Source organism: Myxine glutinosa, chromosome 9 (assembly GCF_964187855.1).
Source record: "Myxine glutinosa chromosome 9, kmMyxGlut1.1, whole genome shotgun sequence".
NCBI classification, from domain to species: domain Eukaryota; kingdom Metazoa; phylum Chordata; class Myxini; order Myxiniformes; family Myxinidae; genus Myxine; species Myxine glutinosa.
The window spans coordinates 69628428-69651354 of record NC_136269.1 but is presented as its reverse complement, the minus strand read 5'-3'; the positions used below and the strand labels follow the sequence as shown (position 1 = coordinate 69651354).

The following is a 22927-nucleotide window of genomic DNA, read 5'->3' as shown; positions in this document are numbered from 1 at the left end:
TCATCTCCACTCATCTGTTCCTCTTTCTCTCACCTGTGAAACCAACTTACCCAGTCTGTTCAGTCCCATTCTTCCCTCCAGGGCTTCATGACAGCTGTGCACCACTACCTCGTGATCTCATCTACCCCAAATGACCCCGTTCCCAAGCACTCCCTTTTCCATGCTATTGTGATTTTCTTTGCCCCTCTCCTTCTCCTACAATCGTTTGTTAGTTGTCAGTTGGTTTGTTCCTTTTCTGTTTCATCCCCGCCTTCCCCTTCCTCTTCTTCCTGTGTTGCAGCTTGTGTGCAGCTTGTTCACCCTATGTGTCCTCCTCCCCCCCCCCCCCCCCCCCCGCACCCCATCCCCCCCATTGATCTCGCTCTCACCTCTGCTCCCCTGTTGGTGTTTACCCTTTTCCATTTGGTGAACTTCCATTCTGCCCTAGCTCTTCCATGAGCCTCGATCATGTAAAACAATGTTTTTAAACAAACGAGGTGTACATTCTGTATTATGCACAATGTGAAAAATCCTTCACAATCATACAAAATGTCGAAATCATTACAACATAGAAAATTAAACCTGGGTATGTCACAAAACTATACACTAACATTGGAGGAGTTCATCAAGATAAATGCTAAACAATAATGCCTCAAAGTAACTACTCCATGTTATATGAACGATTGCCTATATGAATCTACAGTGGTTGTTTCTAAATGTTGGGATCATTTTAATTGATCAGCAATGAATAATTTGTTTCTTTGATCGAGTGATGAAAATATACCTCAAAATTCTCTGAAAATCATACATTCAACACAGAGTAAGTACCCTGAGGCACCTAAATCCCACCATATTAAATAATGCTATTCTCTGTATGTGTGTGTATGTATGTATGTATGTATGTATGTATGTATGTATGTATGTATGTATGCATGCATGTATTGTTACATTTGTGGGGGTAGATGATGAAATACCATAGTACAGGGTGGATCGTATAGGTATAGCATGGACCGTGAACGAGTATGAGACATCTTGATGTATTAAGTAGGGAAATTGGAGCTTAAGTTGTTTATGTGTCTTCACACAGGGGGTGGAGCGGTGTTATCAAGACAGGGGTTAAGTTAGTTCTCCCCAGTATGTTATTGCTTCCAGTGTTTTTTTTCCCGACGTTTTTTTGACCCCTGTCGCACCGCGGAGCGAAAGGGGGACTATGGTTTTCCCCTCCGTCCGTGTGTCCGTCCGTCCGTGCCTGCGTGCGTGCGTATGTGCGTGTGTAAGCGAAGGACCGCATTCGAATTTGGTGTGTGGGTGCAACCCACGTCAAAATCCAAGATGGCCGCCGCCATGTACGTCTGATGCCATGTATGTCTGAACCTTGTGAGCGGAATATCTTGAAAAATAAGCGAAGTGCCAACTTCTAATCTGGTGTGTGGGTGTATCTCGGCATAAGGAAGAACCCTATTGAAAATTGGGTCGCCACGTCAAAATCCAAGATGGCCGCCGCCATGTATGTCTGAACCTTGTGAGCGGAATATCTTGAAAAATAAGGGAAGTACCAACTTCTAATCTGGTGTGTGGGTGTATCTACGCATAAGGAGGAAGGCTATTGAAAATTGGGTCGCCACGTCAAAATCCAAGATGCCGCCGCCATGTATGTCTGAACCTTGTGAGCAGAATATCTTGAAAAATAAGGGAAGTACCAACTTCTAATCTGGTGTGTGGGTGTATCTAGGCACAAGGAAGAACACTATTGAAAATTGGGTCGCCACGTCAAAATCCAAGATGGCCGCCACCATATATATGTCTGAACATTGTGAGCGAAATATCTTGAAAAATAAGCAAAGTACCAACTTCTAATCTGGTGTGTGGGTGTATCTAGGCATAAGGAAGAACCCTATTGAAAATTGGGTCGCCACGTCAAAATCCAAGATGGCCGCCACCATATATATGTCTGAACCTTGTGAGTGGAATATCTTGAAAAATAAGCGAAGTACCAACTTCTAATCTGGTGTGTGGGTGTATCTACGCATAAGGAAGAACGCTATTGAAAATTGGGTCGCCACGTCAAAATCCAAGATGGCCACCACCATGTATGTCTGAACCTTGTGAGCGAAATATCATATCATAGCATGTTTTCTGCGTCTTCCACTTTGTCAACTCACATCACTTCCCCGACGGGGGACCGAGGCGTAACGCTTGTTACATCTACAAGGCCCACCATGCAACCAACAACAACAACAATAACCGACATAATTGGCGACAGAACCCAGAACATTCCCGATCAAGCTAAACTCCAACCCACGGCCGCCGACAGGACCCGAACATTTGCCAATCGGCAAATAAACCCCACCTCCAAACTAGCATAACCGGCAGACCATGCCCCGAGCTTCATCATTGGTCGAGGGGGACACGAAACGTCTGCGAGCGGCAAATTTGATTGCTCGAGATTATGTAAAATGCTGTAATATTTTGTCCGAGTACTGCTAAACGGAAGTGTTTTGAAAGTGCCAATAAGGTGTTTTGTGTTCTGCAGTGTTCAAGTATAAAATTCAATTTCAATAAATAAAAATTTTAAAGGTTGTAGAAAAAAAAAATCTGGAAGTTTACCGCCATTGATGCAGCGTCTTTTACACCACATTATTTAACACTTTACATTAGTTATACGTGCCTGTTATTTGTGTCCTTTGTAACTTCCTTAAAACAGTAAGTTTCCTGTTTGGAATGATTTTCAATTTAGTTTGACTGCCAGGGAGGCAGACATAGTTAAAAAAAAAAGCAAAAAAGAAGGTATCTCACTTCTCTCTGCATACGTGCGATCAGGAAGAATTCCGAGTTCAAGCACTGCTAATCTTCAGATAATTTTTCCGATTCATGTCCCGATTTATGCTTAAAATATAACATTGAATTTAAATCAAGTTGTTCCTCGATCACAAACTGATGTTTGTAAACAGGACAGACAGAGAGACAGACAGACAGACAGACAGACAGACAGACAGACAGACAGAAGTGAACGAATTGCTTAACCCTGCCTTTCACTCCACAGGCATGGGGGAAAAACAGAACAATAATGCTTAAAACGACCATCAATCTTGTATTATGTTCGTTTCCAACAACTAGTACACAAAGTTTACTTTTTAATAAGCACACCTCATGGTTTATGTGTCATGCACTAAATGTCCAACTGTATTCATTGGGATCCTGGAATATTTCAGAATCCATCAGGATCTATTTACTGTTTCAACTGATACGTGGGACAAAAACAAAGTTTCAAACTTGTAACCATATAATTCAAATGTATTCAATAGAGAAGGGCTAGGGCCTGCGAATCACTATTTAGTAGCAGTATACCTTAGCCTCGTCAGTGCTAGAATATAAAATAATGATTACATCTCAGCCATTTGATCTGTACAAGCGATACAGTATACACCAACATGCATGGGAAAAAGTGTTGGGTGTTGGGGGGAGGGGGGGGGGGGGGGGGAGGGAAAGGACGGGGAAGGGACGGACAGACATTTTGAGTGTTTGTCTGTCACATTTTTATTTCAAAATCCTCGTTCCCTGCTACATTTCAGTATTGACTGTGTAAGAGATGCCAAAACAGGGGAGATGTGTGGCAAGTGCCTCCTACTGATCAGGACATTTGTAACAAGTGCTGGTGTTTCACATGGGTTCCTGACTGCAGTTGATAGTTGGATATTTGGTGATATATTTGGAAGTAGGGTGCAGAAAACATGTTGATAAATCCATTCAATCCTGTTGCAACTCAATGGTGTGTGGGAGGGTGAAGATGATGTGCGAGGAAGTGGCACAAGTTGAGGTTGGAGAATCATTGTGGATTTGGGAGAGGTCTATGGAAGCGGGTCAAGCGGAATAGAAAGGAGGGAGCACTAATTACCTACGCCACCATAGGTGATGTTTGTTTGTCTGTGAGCACAATATATCAAAAAGTTATGGACGGATTCGGACAACACATGGTGGACAGGTTGGTTGTGTGACAATGACGAATTGATTACATTTTGGTGAAGATTTGCATCCGATAATTTTTTTTAATTCTCCAAGGGATTCTTCACCATTGAGAGATAGGGCCAAACACGATGTATAGCACAATATCTCAAACAGTTATGGACCGGTTTGGATAAAGCTTGGTGGATAAATTTGGTAAGTAATAAGAACAAGCCAATTAGATTTTGGTGAACGTACAAATGCAGATCTGGCCTATCAGTGGGCTATAAAATGTAAACTGTTCAGTCTGTAGGAGATATGCACTCACCCAAGAGTGCCATTATAGTTATGAAGTGTGCTGCTTGGTTGGTTTGTTTGTGTGGATGTGTCTCGACGTGTGCAGGTGGTATACCATGGATGCATGTATGGGGGCAGGGGAAGGGGATGGTTCACAAAATGTACGAGGTGATTTTGTGTGTGGGATGATGAATGGATTTGCGTGTATTTGAAAGTGGTTTGATTGCGAGGGCAAGCAGAGCTGTTTTTGCGGGTGTCGATGGGTGAGGATATGTGTGGTCATGAACGTGTGTGGCGTGCACACAATGGAATGGTGGGTTGGCTGGGTGTTTGTTTGGCTTATTGGTTTGGAAGCCCTTATTTTGGGTGCAGTGTCTTCTGGGAAAATGGCAGCAGTGAGTAAGGTGAGGCTGTCTTTGTGGTAATTCCTTGTTTTTGTCACTTCTTGGGGTGGTGTTATTTGTGTATTTTCAAGTGGGTATTACATTTGGATACATATATATATCTATCTATCTATCTATCTATATATATATATATATATATATATATATATATATATATATATATATATATATATATATATATATACATATATATATACATATATATCATGATGGTGACGTCATTACATGCGCTAATAGGCTGGAGAACTGAAATATATATAATCACAACTGGCCAGCCTCAGCAGAGTTATAACAAGGTTAATAGGCTAAAATGATAACTATGCTGGGTTCACACTCGTATATCTGAATATCCAAGCCAGTGAGGAATATCAGGCCATGAATCAAACCCAGGCTCGACGGCTCAAAGGAAAGTGTGCTATTTCTGTACAATCGTGTTCGGCAATAAAAAATAATATGTAGAAAAGAGGTAAATGGGAGCATGGCCACACAATCAACATTACTGATGTGGGATTACATGGATGGACCACCTAACTGTTTATACAGATCAAAGGAATGCCCAGAACTACGATTCTCCAACATTGCTGTCTATTTCACAAATAAGAAAAAATATTCTGCTGTCAACTCTAGAACCCATTATTTCTCCTACTATGGTAGGATCTGCTCATTTTGTCGTCGCACATTTCTAGCCATTTCACTTTTTCATACCACATGCAGAACCACAAAATCAAACATTTTCATTTCCTCCAATCCGTCAAGGAAACTGTCTGCAGCAAAGTCTTTCCCACTCCTCCGCAGCATCACCCACATACTGTTTTGCCAATTAAAAATAAATTTCTTCAAAATATGTCAAAATGGTAAGCAGATATATAATAACTTGCACATGGTCAATCCACAGCAATTTTCTGCACTGGAATCCAAGGGTTAATGTTAAGAGATAAAAATAAACCGGCCTTCTCATCAAGACCCATTCAGCTCCTCATATCCTTTCCGGTTTGCCCAGGAAAGCATCAGTTTTACACACCTCAAAGTAGAACACTTCATTGAAGAAGGGGTTTGTTGTTTCCTTCTTCACTTTCGTCTTCTTTTGCTCATTCCTACGATAAAGTAGTGCAGTTTAGACAAGTATGCGCAGGCCAATTTCTTAAACGAATGAAAGCAGGGTTCACCAAAAACATGGTATGCTGATTATACATTTATGCAGATATAAAAGGTACTGAGAGCTTCAAAGCCACTATGTCAGCATTACAACGCAAACACAAAGAGCAATGCACCATGTTGCATGGTGAAGAAGAGGAACGAGGTGATTGTGAACACATCCAAGCCTACAGTGGGGTAGTGGAATAACATTTGGATCCAACAAGCAAGTGAATGACCAAACAGTAAAAGGGTTGAAAGAGGGGAATGAAACACAGCAACCCGCAAGAGGGTTGAGTTCAGTAACTTTAATGGAGATGGAAAAGATTGTGGGTATAGATGTTGGATGACACAAAATGGGAGTGCACCACATGTTTGAAGCCATGGGAGCAAGAGTGAGATTAAACAAGAGGGAGAATTGCTTTGCAATACATGTCGCTGACCGGTCCTCATGAATGTTCTTGTTCCAAGAAAAAAAGGCATAACTCCGTGAAACTTTGGCAAAACGTCCCAAAACTTAAACTTGTTGTGTAACTTATCATAATAAAGCCATGTACCAAGTTTCAGTTGAATATCTTAAAGGGTATGGAAAAAAGTGCAGAAAACCACAGGTGTGATGGATGGACGGACGGACAGACCGACGGAGAGCAAACATTTAGTCTCCTCCGGATAGGGACGAATAACCTGAGGCCTTGTAAGCTGTGAGTAGTTATAATTTAAAGGAACGAGAAACACTCACTCCATAAATGAGTAGGAAAGGGGGATTATTTGTATGTGCACATGAGCACCAGAACACCATGCGGACAGTGGTGTTATTGCTCTGCTTCTTCAACGGCCATAATTATTCTCATGCTCTCTTGTGCTGGGGAGAGCTCGCCTACTCTACACGAAGGACACATGGGATCTTTAACATCCACCAACTAATGCCAGCGGACGGGATGCCCAGTTTAACGTCCATCCGAGGGACGGCACACACTGACGAATCAACCTGACTGTGAAACACCCGGATGACCGTTTAGAGCTGGGTCGAGAAACTAACACAGACTAGAGAGTTTAGAGGAGAGTGCGTACCTCAAGACCATCGCCCCAGCCTCCGTGTTATTGTACCCTGTCGCACCGCGGAGCGAAAGGGGGACTATGGCTTTCCCCTCCATCCGTGTGTCCGTCCGTCCGTCCGTGCGTGCGTGCGGGCGTGCGGGCGTGCGTGTGTGTGTAAGCGAAGGACCGCATTCGAATTTGGTGTGTGGGTGCAACCCACATCAATAATCCAAGATGGCCACCACCATGTATGTCTGATGCCATGTATGTCTGAACCTTGTGAGCGGAATATCTTGAAAAAGAAGCGAAGTACCAACTTCTAATCTGGTGTGTGGGTGTATCTAGGCATAAGGAAGAACGCTCTTGAAAATTGGGTCGCCACGTCAAAATCCAAGATGGCCACCACCATATATATGTCTGAACATTGTGAGCTGAATATCTTGAAAAATAATCGAAGTACCAACTTCTAATTTGGTGTGTGGGTGTATCTCGGCACAAGGAAGAACTCTTTTGAAAATTGGGTCGCCACGTCAAAATCCAAGATGGCCGCCGCCATGTATGTCTGAATCTTGTGAGCTGAATATCTTGAAAAATAAGCAAAGTACCAACTTCTAATCTGGTGTGTGGGTGTATCTAAGCAAAAGGAAAAAAGCTATTGAAAATTGGGTCGCCACGTCAAAATCCAAGATGGCCGCCACCATATATATGTCTGAACCTTGTGAGGGCAATATCTTGAAAAATAAGCGAAGTACCAACTTCTAATCTGGTGTGTGGGTGTATCTAGGCATAAGGAAGAACGCTATTGAAAATTGGGTCGCCACGTCAAAATCCAAGATCGCCGCCACCATATATATGTCTGAACCTTGTGAGCGAAATATCTTGAAAAATAAACGAGCTACTAACTTCTAATCTGGTGTGTGGGTGTATCTACGCAGAAGGAAGAACGCTATTGAAAATTGGGTCGCCACGTCAAAATCCAAGATGGCCGCCGCCATGTATGTCTGAACCTTGTGAGCGGATTTTCTTGAAAAATAAGCGAAGTACCAACTTCTAATCTGGTGTGTGGGTGTATCGAGGCATAATAATGAATGAATGAATGATCGTTTTAAGGCCATTTTTCCCTGCTGGAGCGGGGGTTAGCCTTACGGGCCCCATGACAATCATGGTTCCCTGTTTGAGGCAATGTTTTTATGGCCGGATGCCCTTCCTGACGCCTAAGGCATAAGGAAGAACGCTATTGAAAATTGGGTCGCCACGTCAAAATCCAAGATGGCCGCCTCCATGTATGTCTGAACCTTGTGAGCGAAATATCATATCACAGCATGTTTTCTGCTACTTCCACTTTGTCAACTCACATCACTTCCCCGACGGGGAACCTAGGCGTAACGCTTGTTATTATTAATATTATTGTGCCGTTATCATCGGACAACATTGACTGTTTAAGTTGTGCGTACAACGATTTTGATGAAAAATCAAACATGGATGACAGAGCCGGGAGTCAGGATTGGAGGAAGAAGTTTCAACAATCTAAGGTATGCTGATGATACCACTCTGTTGGCAAAAAGTAAAGAGGACTTGATGAAACGGCTGCAGACAGTGAAGAAGAAGAGTGAAAAAGCTGGTCTTTAAACCTGAAGAAGACTAAAATATTGCAGATTTAATTATGGGGCATGGCACTGAAATGATTTCAGAAAGTCTCCAAAACATGAAGGTGATTTATGGCTAAAATTGAAGCTTTTATCTATTATTTTGCATGCAGCCTTTGGCTGGTGGTTGCATCATTGCTGGGAGAGCAGCTTTGTCGCTGTTGCAGTGCCCCGTTACCCATAAGCAGGTAATCATTTTGCCGACCGTGGAAGGGTGACAGGCTGAGTCAACCCACCTGGTGTTATTTAACAGCACAACAGGGGTTCAAACTCAAGATCCCAAGATCTTAAGCCAGGCACTTTAACCGTTAAGCTAACACCAGGCTTAAGTTGAAGGCGATACCTATCGAATCAAGAACTCGACCAATCCCACACTCAAAGGTCAAACATCAGTGCACAATTCCCAGCTTAATTAGCCTAGATACCTCTGTACATGGTGGCCCAAAAAATGTACCCGGTTTCAAAATATTACAGGATAACCATACAAGATGGCATTGAATAATAAAGTGCATTAATCAGGTGAAAGTCCCCAAAAAAATCCTAAATAACTTTTATTTATTTATTTTGATTTACTAAATAACTGTTGCAGGTTCAAAATGTTTCAATTAAGCTTACAATGACAAATCTTTCTCGTTGCGGAGCATATCAAAACTCAATCAGTGGTAGCGACACAGGTTGCTCAATTTCCCACAGGTATCCATTTCAATGATTACCGAGGTCACCAGATCTGTCCCCTTTTGATTGTTTTTCTATGGGAGTACCAAGAAAAATTAGTGATCTGAAGGATTTTGTGATTACAGCTTTCACCAATATTGGATTGGACAGACGTGCGATGTTGCAGGCTGTAATCGGCAGCTGTGCTGCATGTATTCGCACGTGTGCTCAGAATGATGGCAGACATTGTGAAAATCTGAATTGATGGAAATAAACTGGAAAGATCCCTTTATGATTTGTTTTGTGTTTCACACTCGTATCAGAGTTCGTTTAATTCTAAATTAATTTTGAAATCAGGTACATTTATTTGGCCCAGCTTGTATATAGAAAAACAAGAAAATAGTGCCACCAATTCTTTTGTTACATGAAGCGTTCTTTAGTTAAAGACCATGATCACCCAATCATTGTATTTCATTCCACTGTAAAATGAAATTATATTAATTAGATAATGAAAAAATTCTCCTGTAAAGATTAACTACGTACAGTCACGTGAAAAAGTAAGTACACCCCATGTAAAGTTTTGACTTTTTCAACATATTACAACATACAACTATTTGATCTTCATTTCAACAATATTGATAGATAAAGGTGATATAATATAACAAATATCATGAAACATTTACATTTTGTAGTCCATTATATAATTTAAATAAACATAAATGCAAATTTCGCATGTGGAAAAAGTAAGTACACCCCGACATTTATCACTACTTCAAATACCTAAAATTAGAATCAGGGGCACCAGCTCAGGTGCAAATGATTAGAACATCGTTGGAGAGGATCTTGGAGGAACCTGTCTTATTTAAACCTCAGACATTTACTTTGGTTTGCTCTTTGTTGTTGATGTGTGCGGCGTCACCATGCCTAGATCAAAAGAGCTCTCTGACACCTTCAGAAAGAAGGTTATAGATGCCTACGAGTCTGGAAAGGGATTTAAAAAGATCTCCAAACAATTTGAAATCAATCATTCGACTGTCCGGAAGATCATCTACAAGTGGGGAATATTCCAAACAACTGCCAACTTGTTCAGGCCAGGCCGCCCCAGCAAGTTCAGCCCGAGAGCAGACCGCAAGATGCTGAAAGAAGTCTCTAAGAACCCCAGAATGTCATCACGGGACCTACAGGTAGCTCTTGCCACTGTTGATGTCAAAGTGCACGAGCCTACCATTAGAAAGAGGCTGCACAAATTTGATCTACATGGGAGGTGTGCCAGGAGGAACCCTTTGCTGTCCAGAAAGAACATCAGGGCAAGACTAAAGTTTGCCAATGAACACCTGGGCAAAGACCAGCACTTCTGGAACAATGTGCTCTGGACAGATGAGTCAAAGGTAGAGCTATTTGGCCACAGTACCAGAAGACATGTTTGGCGAAAACCAAAGACATCATTTGACCACAAGAACCTGATACCAACTGTAAAGCATGGTGGTGGAAATATTATGGTTTGGGGCAGCTTTGCTGCATCAGGGCCTGGGCAGCTCACCATCATAGAATCCACTATGAATTCTTCATTGTACCAGAGGGTGCTTGAGGATAATGTGAGGCCATCTGTCGGAAAGTTGAAGCTCAACCGAAGGTGGACCTTGCAACATGACAATGACCTGAAACATACCAGTAAATCCACCAAGGAATGGCTGAAAAGAAAGAAATGGAGGGTTCTGGAATGGCCAAGTCAAAGCCCGGATCTAAATCCCATCGAGATGTTGTGGGGGGATTTGAAACGAGCTGTGCATGCAAGAAACCCCTCAAACACCGCACAGCTGAAATAATTCTGCATGGAGGAGTGGGCAAAAATTTCTCCCAGTCCATGTCAGAGACTGGTAGACAGTTATAAGTTATAACAAACGCCTACTTGAGGTTGTTTCTGCGAAAGGGGGCAATACCACCTATTAGAGCCAAGGGTGTACTTACTTTTTCCACAAAAGGAAATGGCATCTCTGTTAATTTTTTTGTTGAATAAATTATTGCAATGTCAATTTTTCATTGTGTTTTGTTCAATTAGATCACCTTTATCTATAGATACAGTTTATATGAAGATCAAATTTTGATATGTCCATATATGTTAAAAAGATTTTAAAAACATTTCATGGGGTGCACTTACTTTTTCCACATGTGAAATTTGCATTTATATTTATTTAAATTATACAATGGACTACAAAATGTAAATGTTTCATGATATTTGTTATATTATATCACCTTTATCTATCAATATTGTTGAAATGAAGATCAAATAGCTGTATGTTGAAATATGTTGAAAAAGTCAAAACTTTACATGGGGTGTACTTACTTTTTCACGTGACTGTATATAATAAGGTAGGTAAGCCTACCTAATATTGCATAGCGTTTCAAAAATTTAAACATAAAATCTGCAACAATTACATTCAAGAAAATGTTGAAAGGGTTTCATTATATTTACGTTTTTGAAGTGTGCTACAGTCAACCCTCGTTAATCCAGACTACTTTGTTCCCAGCACCCAATGTCGGATTAGCGAGATTGTCCGACAAACGATTTTGCGGATTAGAGGGATAAAATGAATGGCGGAAATCTGTTCCTGGATGTTTTAGTCAGACAGCGAGATTCCCGGATTAAACGGGCTTGGATTAACGATGGTTGACTAATACATTGTGCCAAAAATCAGGGACTGTTACTTACCAAACTTTGGTGAAAAAGATGAATAGGTATTTTAGGTGTAGTTTCTGTTATTGTCATTAAAATTTCCCGATTGAACAATCAATAACAACAGTAACAATGGCAAATTCAATGCGTTGGTGTTGTTGTATGTGCACAAAGACATTGAGTTGGACATTGAAAATCATGGACATTTACGCAAGAAAACATCCGCAAAAGATGTTATTCATGAATCCTCTGTCTGATTAAATAGATTTCACCAGACAATCACAGTGACGTCACACATCAACTTTATTTGTCCTCATGGTTATTACCGTTGCAGTTTACGAAGGAAAAATTCATTTGTTTGGATCATTATGTCAATTGTTTCATTATATGCAATGTCTGCTTTTCATTCAATTGGATTTATATGATGAATGATGAGATAATTATTCAAATAAAAGTTTGGAGCAAAAAAATTTTTCATTAGAGAAGTTATTTTCACGCATGCAGTATTAAAGCATTCTTTTTCTATATTTGGAATAGTCTTTGGAATTTCTGACAAAAGAAACACCCACAAAAAATGTTCCACTCATTCTGCTCGGCAAAATAATATTTTTCAGTGCAATGTAAATTTTTGCTCTCCCAACCTCTCCCCTAACCTAAAATCATGGATCCGCACCTGGGTGCAATGTATTCTCGATGATGGATTTTACTTGTCAGTAGCAATTCTTACAAGTCATTCCATGCCAGGTTAGTGCCACCTTGAACCCTTTGATGCCTTTTCTAAAGGAGCATCCACTACTAATTAAATGAAAACAAATACAATAACAAATAAAATCGGAGAATTTACAATTTAGTGTTAATTTTGTCAAACCACTGCTGATCTCGAGATTTTCGCCTTCAGACCTTCAAGGAATTATTGAAAAATAATCTGTGTTCAACCGTGGATGCTTAATTGAAAGATTTTTTCAGTTAAAGTTCTCCTCATCGTCATAGGCATCCCCTTCCTCAACCACCTCATCATCGTTTTCTTGGAAGTCTTCATCAGAAGTAGCAATGGTTACATTAGCACATTCCTTGCATATGCACAGTTCAGTGCAGGTAATACCTACAGACACACAGAATTTGTGATCTGCCTCAACATCTTTGCACTTAGACTTCTTGCATACACAGTATGCAAGTTCCAATATGCTATATGTTGAGCAGGTTTTTTTTTTTTTTTTTTTTTTTTTTTTTTTTTTGTATACAAGATCGAGGCTCGTGAAAGAGCGAACATTAATCACACAGAAAGACAAACAGACACATAAAACAAATAACATCGGGAGCGGTAGACAAGATGGGGAGAGAGGGGGAAGGACACAAACACAACATTTGAGAGCAGGGACCGAGAGACATGGAGACATCGAGAGATCTGTGTGAGGGAGAGGGCTTTGGGGGGGAGGCATGTGAAGGGGGGGAGGCATGTGAAGGGGGGGGGGGGGTGGGAGAGGTATAAACATATGGACACTGCCAGGATTTCCAGGAAATAAGTTGGAATTTCAAACAAGGTGGATCTGGGGTGAATTAGTGGGGGTAGAAAAGATCAAGGTTATGGATGGGGGAAGATAAGAGATGGTGGTGAACAGCTGTTTTAAAGACCTGGAGGGAGGAGAGGGATTGAAGGGAGTGTGGGAGTTTGTTCCACAGGCGGGAGAAAAGAGGAATGAAAGAGTGAAGGTGAGCAGAGAGCCGAGATTTCGGCAGTTTAACCATCAGAGGGTTGCTGGCAGATCTTGTGCGACCTGTAGGAATATTTGGGGGACAGAGCACAGAGAGAGCTGGGGGAGCAAGGCCGGAGAGGAGTCGGTAGAAGACAGAAAGACCACCTACCTGCCTGCGGTGAGTGAGTGAAAGGCCCTCAGAGATAGCTTCATCGCGGGAGATTCCAATGATTTTGAAAGCTTTGGATTCAACAGCGTGAAGCCGAGCCAGGTGTGAGGCAGGAGCACCAGCCCATAGGGGAGAACAGTATTCCATAGAGCTGCGGATGAAAGCCTTGTATGTGGTGAGGAGCTCAGGTGTGCCGAGGAAGGACTTCGCACGACGGAGGATGCCCAGTCGGCGACTGGCTTTGGAGGCCAGCTTGGAAATGTGGTTTTCCCAAGAAAGATCATGGCAGATAGTGAGACCCAAAAGCTTGAGTGACAGAACTTCTTGGAGAGGATTGTTGAGAAAGTAGATGGGAGGGTTGTCCAGTCGATCTTTTCGGAGAGACATAGTAAGAGAGTGAGATTTGGCAGGATTGAAAGACATGTTCCACTTGTTTGACCAGTCTGTGATTTTGTCCAGGTCTTCAGAGAGTGAGGAGGCTGCAGACTGCCGATCTGAGGGAAGAGGAATGGAGCGGCAGAGAGTGGAGTCATCAGCAAAGAGATAGAGAGGATTTTCCAGAGAGTCAGAGAGATCATTGATAAAGACCAGAAAAAGCACAGGGCCCAGCACACTTCCTTGGGGAACTCCAGCCTGAACAGGAAGGGGAGATGAGAGAAATCCATTCAGGGCCACACGTTGACTACGACCAGAGAGGAAGTCCGCAAGCCATGCATGGAGATTTCCATGGATACCATAGGAGGAGAGTTTGGTGAGCAGAGCTGGGTGCCAGACCGTATCAAAGGCTCTTGATATGTCAAGGGAGACAGCTCTGATTTCCTGTTTGGCATTGAGGACCTCCATCCATTGTTGAGACAGCAGAAGCAGCATGTCCAGAGTAGAGTGACCTGGTCTGAAACCAAATTGATGATCAGAGATCAAGCCATTGGAGAAGAGGAAAGATTTCATATCCGAAGCAATGATGGATTCCATGACTTTGCTGATAATTGGGAGCAGGCTGATTGGTCTGTAGTTGCAAGGATCTGTTTTTGCACCTTTTTTGTGTAAAGCGAGGTTTCTTTTATTACTTGCGAAAATCGAAGATTTTTCAAGTATATTGGTTGGTCTTGTGGTTTTTGGGGGTCCGTGTAATGGAGCCGGACCGGGTATTTATTGGGGATATTGATCAAAACCGGGGCCAGAAATGATTTGTGATGATGATGATGATGAGCTTGATGTGATCCAGCGGCTGGGGACCTGGGACAGTCCCATGGAGGTAAAGGTTGACCAGGCCCAAAGGAGTCTGGGTAATGAGGTGAGCTGGTCCGAGGGCGTGGTTGGAATCACCAAGGGGGCCCTCACCGTGCACTACGATTTGGAAACAGAGGCTCCAAAATTGGACAACCAGTTGGGGGAGTGTGTTGGTTCCGGGCTGGATTTGTATCTTGGAGGATCTTGCGTTATTCTGGCTGTCTGTCTATCAATCAATCGCCTACAGGTCACAATTTCAAATCGATCTTCACAAAACGTTACCAGATAGTAGAGTTGATCATAAGGAAGAAGCCTATTGATTTTGAGGTCAAAGGTCAACTTGGTCAAATTTCTAAAATTATCATTTTTCATCCGATTGACTTGGAAATTGAACAGCATTTGCATATTGAGTCACTAAATTAGGAAACCAGCTACTTTGGAGGTCAAAAGGTCAAAGGTCAACTCAAGGTGAATTTTTTTTTTAAATCCTCAAATTTCGTCTGAAAAATTGTCCATTTTCATCCTATTAACTTGAAAATTAAACAGCAATTACATGGTGCATCACTGAATTGGGAAACCAAATATTGTTGAGGTCAAAAGGTCAAAAGTCAACTTAAGGTTAAACTTCTAATATCAATTATCTGAAAAATAATCAATTGTATTCTGAATGACCCGAGCTTTGATTAAGATCGTCAATTTTAATCTTGATGAAATGGACAAATTGATGTATGCATGGCAATTATATTTTGGGGAGGGTGGATTTCGCAGGTATCGCCGTCTTGTTTATTTGTTTATTTTATACAAAGTCTAGACTCATGGAAGAGCTACAATGCAGTCAATCCAGTCAAGGTTCCATATCCATCCAGTCAATATCTTGTGTATTGTTTGTCAACTTCCAACCATTTACAACTGGAGATGGCGTGTCAGGTTGTGTTTCGAAGCTACACTTGTATATGGCTGCCTGGAAGTTTGCACATTGTGTGCTTACATAAGGCATCCTGATTGGGTGACATGACATTGTCTGATGTAGTGGCCATGGAAAACTTGGCATATTGCACATCATTGACATGGGTGAACTCACATTGTGCATGCAGTTCACACACACAACATTTTCCAGCGCAGTCACCATATCTTCTGTAATCGTGAAGGTTTCTCCAAGTGACTCAAATGCTGCACAAAATGTCTGTTTTTGCACCAAGAGTTTAATTACCCTCGTCTTGCCTTTGTCATAAAATGCGCTTACTGAATCACACGCAGCCAGTGTGTATGTAGCAATGGAGGCCAATGAGTGTTTTACAGATAGTTTCTCCAAGATGCTGGTTGATAGCTTGTAGGTGGATTGTGTGGGCATTCTCATCTTTCCCCGGATGGAAATACAGCTGGGAACTGCCAAAAATGGAAGCAAATGCAATGCATTGCCAAGCACAAAAACATCAGGATCAGGACTTTTGATGACTACACTGCTGTCACAGGATTTGGCGATGTAATTGGCATGCAAAACATCCTCGTGTCTGTTTCTTCATAAGAACAATGCAGCTCGGTGACTTCTTGTACTTCAACTCTTCCAATGTGAGGGCAGATAGCATGATACAGCTCACCATGTGCTAAAACTACCATCACACCTTTCAAACTATTGACCTCGCACTTTTTACAAATCTCAAAGAGAAATTTCACAGACTGTTCTTTGTTGTAGCTGTTTGCAAGATACTTTTTCCACCGAATTATTAGCTGTGCAGGGTTTTGAATCTTAATATTCTCAGAACCACCAGCAAGCTGCTCTGCGTTTCCTTTCCACATTTCTGACACATGTCCGTAACAAAATGGACAGTGGAAGATTGATGAATATGAGCCAAGTTTACCGGTTCTGTCTTAAAATCTTTCCTGAAAGCTGACGCATATTGTCTGGCATGACTTTCAGGCTCAGTTGTTGGAGCAGAGCCATCAAGGGTCATACGCCCCATTGCTAGATCTTTACAAGTTCCCAATCATCAGACTTTGCCCGGCATATTCCCACATTGTTTGTGATGGCTGCTCTTTGGTGTTGTGCACTAATCCAACGATTGCTGGCTCCTTTGTTGGTTGAGAATTATTTCATCCTGTTTCACCTTGTTTTGGAATCTCTGTTGGCCATTTGATCATCATATCACAAGCAACTCGTAAATAACCATGGACAGCCTGTCTTTGAACAGCAAAATTCCCGATCTGCAATTCATTGAATAAATTGATGGCTATCTGGCATATTATGCATTTCCAACTAGTAAACAGAGAAATAATGGGAATAATTTGACCAGTCATTTGCAAATATCCACGGCAGAAGAGCTGAGCTGCTATGTGGAGTTACCAATCCCCATCTCTGGTAGCCCTGATGAAGAGCAGCACATTTTCAACCATTTCCAGATACAAACTCCTCCAAAATGTGAATGTCATCTCTTTGTTCATTGTTCTTATGTCGTCATCATAAGCTGTCATCATTGCCTGAAATGCTGGTCGTCCACCAGATCTATATACCAAAATAGAAAACCCTTACTATTTCAGCCCTATTTCCATTCAAATCTTGCCACACCTCAATAATGTAGCCCACGTTACTTCAATGAAGGGTTGTAAGTCTCCAAAAATAGAAACAATATCCATGCACAAGATCCTTTTTTTAATGAAATCTTCGGAACATCAGACTGTTTCAGCCATCATGATCATGGCAGCCGTGTCAAATCCACATGCATTAGGGCACGTGTATTTCATGGTACCCTACGTCTCCAGAGCACCGATTTCCAATGGTTTAATTAGCATGATGCTTCATGAGTGAAGGAGATGAGTTATCCAAATCAATGTAAGGCATGCCATGACAATGAATGAGAAACGTTATTTCATTGGACAACATAAATCGGCCTTGATGAGTAATTTTTCATTTGCCGCAATAACTTTCTTTCAAAATGGCAAAAACAGTCATGGGTTGTGACGTGGGGTCGGTCAGAATTGAAAGTCTGGTATATTTAACTAAATGCAAGTTATTTTTTATGTTCTGCCGAGGTAAAGACTGCAAGAATGACAGCTACGGCCGGACGCACCAGTCGATTTATCAACTGAGAAGATCGACGCATTCAGACTGGGAGATGATCACGTGAAAATAGTGGAAAGTATTGTCTTCCTGGATTCTAAGATTGAAGTGACTGGAGAATGTGGAGGAGAAATTAATAGTTGGTTAGCGATGGGGAGACAGTGGTCAGGATTGATAAAGATCTGGAAAAACAAAGATGTGACAAAACAAACCAAGAGGAGGCTGGTGAATGCTCTGGTATTTCAAGTTGCAATGTATGGATGTCAGTCATAGACAGTGAAAAATAAAAAAGGAAGAGGATAAAAGAGGAATTGTCAAAAAAAATAATAAGAAGATTGACTATAAATGTGATGATGGAGACAAATGTTTAAAATTTCATGGACTGCAAGAAGAACAAACAAATCAATGGTTGAAGAAATTAGACCAACAAGTACATTAGAAGCACTTCCTTTTTTTTGAAGCACTTATGCTAAAACAGAAAATTTGGTTGGACACATCATGCGTGCAGACTGCAGAGAACAAAAGTCGAGAGAAATTAACCGTGCTTCTTATATTTGAGGGACGAAGAAGAGGCAGACCTTGTATGCATTGCATGGATGGGGTAAAGGTTGTAACAAAGCAGTTTCTGTCAGCGCTTCGGGAAGGGGTGCAAAACAGGGATCTTTGGAGAAATCTAATCATGAATGTCTGATCATGAAATCTGATCATGAAATCATGATCATTAAAGTTTTGTTTTTTTTGTAGACAAGATCGATGCTCGTTTAAGAGCCAGCACATTAAACACATATTAGCACATAAAACACAAAACTCATAAACGGACACAATAAAGGGAGGGGGAGACAAGATGGGGACAGAGAGGGTAGCACACAAGGACAACAGTAGAGAGCAGGGACATCGGGAGATCTGTTCGAAGGGCGAGGGTTGGGGTGAGGGGGGAAACGGGGGAGGAGGAGGGGGAGGGAAGGGGTACACGGTATAAAACGAATTGACACTACAAGCAATTTCAGGAATGAAGTCGGAGATTGAAAGATGTGGATTTGGGGTGTATTAACGGGGCTAGAAAAGATAAGGTTTTGGATGGGGGAAGATAACAGATGTTGGTGAACAGCTGTTTTAAAGACCTGGAGGAAAGGGTTGGATTGAAGAGAATGTGGGAGTTTGTTCCAGAGGTGGGAGAAAAGAGGAATAAAAGAGTGAAGGTGAGCACTGGAGCAGAGAGTCTTGATTTTGGCAGTTTCAACAGAAGAGGGTTGCTGGCAGTTCTTGTGCATCCTGCAGGAATATTTGGGGGGCACATCACAGACAGAGCTGGGGGAGCTAGGCCAGAGAGGAGTCGGTAGAAGACAGAAAGACACCCAACCTGCCTGCGGTGAGAGGGTGAAAGGTCCTTAGAATCAGCTTCATCGTGGGAGATACCAATGATCCTGAAAGCTTTAGTTTCTACAGCGATAAGCCAAGCTAGGTGTGAGGCAGGAGCACCAGCCCAGAGGGGAGAGCAGTATTCCATCAAGCTGTGGATAAAAGCCTTGTATGTGGTCAGGAGCTCAGGTGTGTCAAGGAAGGACTTTGCACGAGGGAGGATGCCCAGGCTGGCTTTGGAGGCCAGCTTGGAAATGTGGTTTTCCCAGGAAGGGTCATAGCAGATAGTGAGACCCAAAAGCATGAGTGACAGAACTTCTTCAAGAGGATTGTTCAGGAAGTAGAAGGAAGGGTTTTCCAGACCGTCTTTTCGGAGTGACAAAGTGAGAGTGTGACATTTGTCAGGATTGAAAGACGTGTTCCACTTGTTTGACCAGTCTGTGATTTTGTCCAGGTCTGCAGAGAGTGAAGAAGCTGCTGCCTGCCAATCTGAGGGATGAGATATGGATCGGCAGAGAGTCGAGTCATCAGCAAAGAGATAGAGAGGATTTTCCAGAGAGTCGGAAAGATCATTGATGAATACCAAAAAAAGCACAGGGCCCAAAACACTGCCTTGAGGAACTCCAGCCTGAGCAGGAAGGAGAGATGAGATAATTCCATTCAGGGCCACACATTGACTGCGACCGGAAAGGAAGTCCGCAAGCCATGTGTGGAGATTTCCATGGATACCATAGAAGGAGAGTTTGGTGAGCAGAGCGGGGTGCCAGACCGTATCGAAGGCACGAGATATGTCAAGGGAGACGGCTCTGATTTCCTGTTTGGCGTTGAGGGCCTCCATCCATTGTTGTGACAGCAGAAGCAGCATGTCCAGAGTAGAATGAGCTGGTTTGAATCCAAATTAATGATCATAGATGAAGCCATTAGAGAAGAGGAAGGATTTCATATCAGAAGCGATGATAGATTCCATGACCTTACTGATGATTGGAAGCAGGCTGATTGGTCTGCAGTTGCAAGGATCCGTTTTTGCACCTTTTTATGTAAAGCAGTGATGTTGGCTGATTTCCAAGCAGATGGTAGATGACCTTGAGCGAAAGAGAGGGTGAAGACAACAGAGAGAGGGTGTGATAGAGCGGCAGAGCAGGATTTTAGGACCCGTGGGCTGATGCAGTCTGGTCCAGTTGCAGAATCAGAATCTAGGTTCCACAGAAACTTATCCACCTTGTCAGGAGAGAAGGACAGAGTCCAGGAGCAGCTGGGTTTGACTGGTTAAGGTGGGTACAAAGAGAGATGGGTTTGGGACAAAAGATTTTGAGGCAAACACAGAGTTGAGGCATTCAGCTTTTTCACGTGCGGAGTCAGCTGTGTCGCCGATTGAGGTAAGGGAGGGGATTGAGGTAAGGGAGGGGATTGAGGGGGAACAAACACCAGAAACAGATTTGACCAGACACCACCAGGATTTGGAAGAGGGAGACAGTTTTGAGAGTTCAGTCTTGAGAGTAGAAAGATATTGTTTCCTGGCTCTCCTGAGGGGAGACACACACTTGTTCCGGGCTTTGTGAAAGGAAATGATTGCCTTATGTTGGATTTGCCTTCCATGATGCAAAGTCAAGTTGTTTCCGGGCAACTGCCTCACCACAAGATTCTGTGTACCTTGGGCGGGAGGAAGGGTATGACAACTGAAGACGATGGAATAAATCTGTGCATGTGAGGGAGCAATTTTGTTTTGGAAGAATTACCAGGATGAGTTGATGTCAGAGGCTGATGATGATGGATGTCAGAGGATTGATGTCAAAGTTGGCCATGACTTGGCAAAACTGGATAACTGGTTATAATCGTTTTTACTTCTGGTAGGTGTGTGGACCAGTGACTCTTTCTACCCTGTAGACATGAAAACATGACAAACTCCCTGCAGGGAGATAGACAGGTAGATAGGATAGGATAGGTAGATAGGATAGGACTGGCGGGTTTTAGGGGGGAGATGAAGTTGCTACAACCATTGTCATGTAACATTTAGTCCCCCTAGAAAGTTTGGTTTGGAATGGATAAGTAACGACCGAATGTATTGTGGTCAGACAGACAGACGTCACATTGTGTATTGTCCTGTCAGCCCCTGCGGTTAACGCCGCCGGGTGACGAATAGCCGAAATGGTCCTTAATTCCGAGGCGCGAAGCCAAAACTGGCGGTTGGTCTGTCATGTGCAGGTGAAGGAAGCATGGTGCTTACCTGGATGAAGGACACGGGTTGATTCCCGAAACCCACAACAAATAAACACACACGACACAACAAATGAAAGTATCACGATAATGATTTTATGAAATAAAGCACGGCAAAATAAAGGTTGAGGTTAAATAAATACGAATGTGAGACGTTTCACTCAGATACAAACACACAACAGGGGAATGATGAATAAAATAAACGGTTTTGTCGAGTCGGCGGTACTCAGCTCTGGTCCAAAATGCACCTGGGAGCTTAGTGGTTGCGGCAATCCTGTGCAGCCACCCCGCGCGGGAAACGCTCCAACAATGGCACCGAAACCACGCGCGAAAACGCCTAGGCGTGAAGCAAGCAGCTAAGCTGGCCACCTTCGTTCTCCACTGTCACGTGCCACGCGGACCCAGCTCCTTGATGAGCCCACAGTCCCAACAACACCCCCCTCCTTCAACGTGGCAAGGCTTCCGAAAGCTCTGAAAAGTTCTTGTCACAGGCGCACACGAGACAAGCGAAGAGAGAGAGAGAGAGAGAGAGGGGGAGAGAGAGAGAGAGAGAGAGAGAGAGAGAGAGAGACAAAGCGAGAGAGAGAGAGAGTGAGAGAGAGAGAGAGAGAGAGAAGCGAGAGAGAGAGAGAGAGAGAGAGAGAGAGAGAGACAAGCGAGAGAGAGAGAGAGAGAGAGAGAGACAAAGCGAGAGAGAGAGAGAGAGACAAAGCGAGAGAGAGAGAGAGAGAGACAAAGCGAGAGAGAGAGAGAGACAAACCGAGAGAGAGAGAGAGAGAGAGAGAGAGAGAGAGAGAGAGAGAGAGAGAGAGAGAAAGCGAGAGAGAGAGAGAGAGAGAGAGAGAGAGAGACAAAGCGAGGAGAGAGAGAGAGAGAGAGAGACAAGAGAGAGAGAGAGAGAGAGACAAAGCGAGAGAGAGAGAGAGAGAGAGAGAGAGAGAGAGAGGGAGAGAGAGACAAAGCGAGAGAGAGAGAGAGAGAGAGAGAGGAGAGACAAAGCGAGAGAGAGAGAGAGAGAGAGAGAGAGAGAGAGGAGAGAGAGAGAAAGCGAGAGAGAGAGGAGAGACAAAGCGAGAGAGAGAGAGAGAGAGACAAAGCGAGAGAGAGAGAGAGACAAAAGCGAGAGAGAGACAAAGCGAGAGAGAGAGAGAGTGAGAGAGAGAGACAAAGCGAGAGAAAGAGAGAGAGAGAGAGGACAAAGCGAGAGAGAGAGAGAGGAGAGAGAGAGAGAGAGAACAAAGCGAGATGAGAGAGAGAGCAGAGAGAGAGACAAGCGCGAGAGAGAGAGAGAGAGAGAGAGAGAGAGAGAGAGAGAGAGAGAGAGAGAGAGAATCGAGAGAGAGAGAGAGAGAAAGCGAGAGAGAGAGAGAGAGAGAGTGAGAGAGAGAGAGAAAGCAGAGGGAGAGAGAAGAGAGAGAGAGACAGAAGAGAGAGAGAT

At 42.9% G+C, this 22927-nt stretch overlaps 1 protein-coding gene across 2 annotated transcripts in view; it reads right to left on the bottom strand.

The window, feature by feature from the left end:
- Positions 1 to 22927, bottom strand: part of LOC137435329 (ras GTPase-activating protein 3) — a 267088-nt gene that overhangs the window by 91820 nt on the left and 152341 nt on the right. For both annotated transcript variants that reach the window (XM_068129019.2, XM_068129020.2), the window contains exon 7: positions 5644 to 5716. In XM_068129019.2, coding sequence (XP_067985120.1) covers positions 5644 to 5716 — 73 coding nt within the window. The remainder of the gene's footprint in view (positions 1 to 5643; positions 5717 to 22927) is intronic.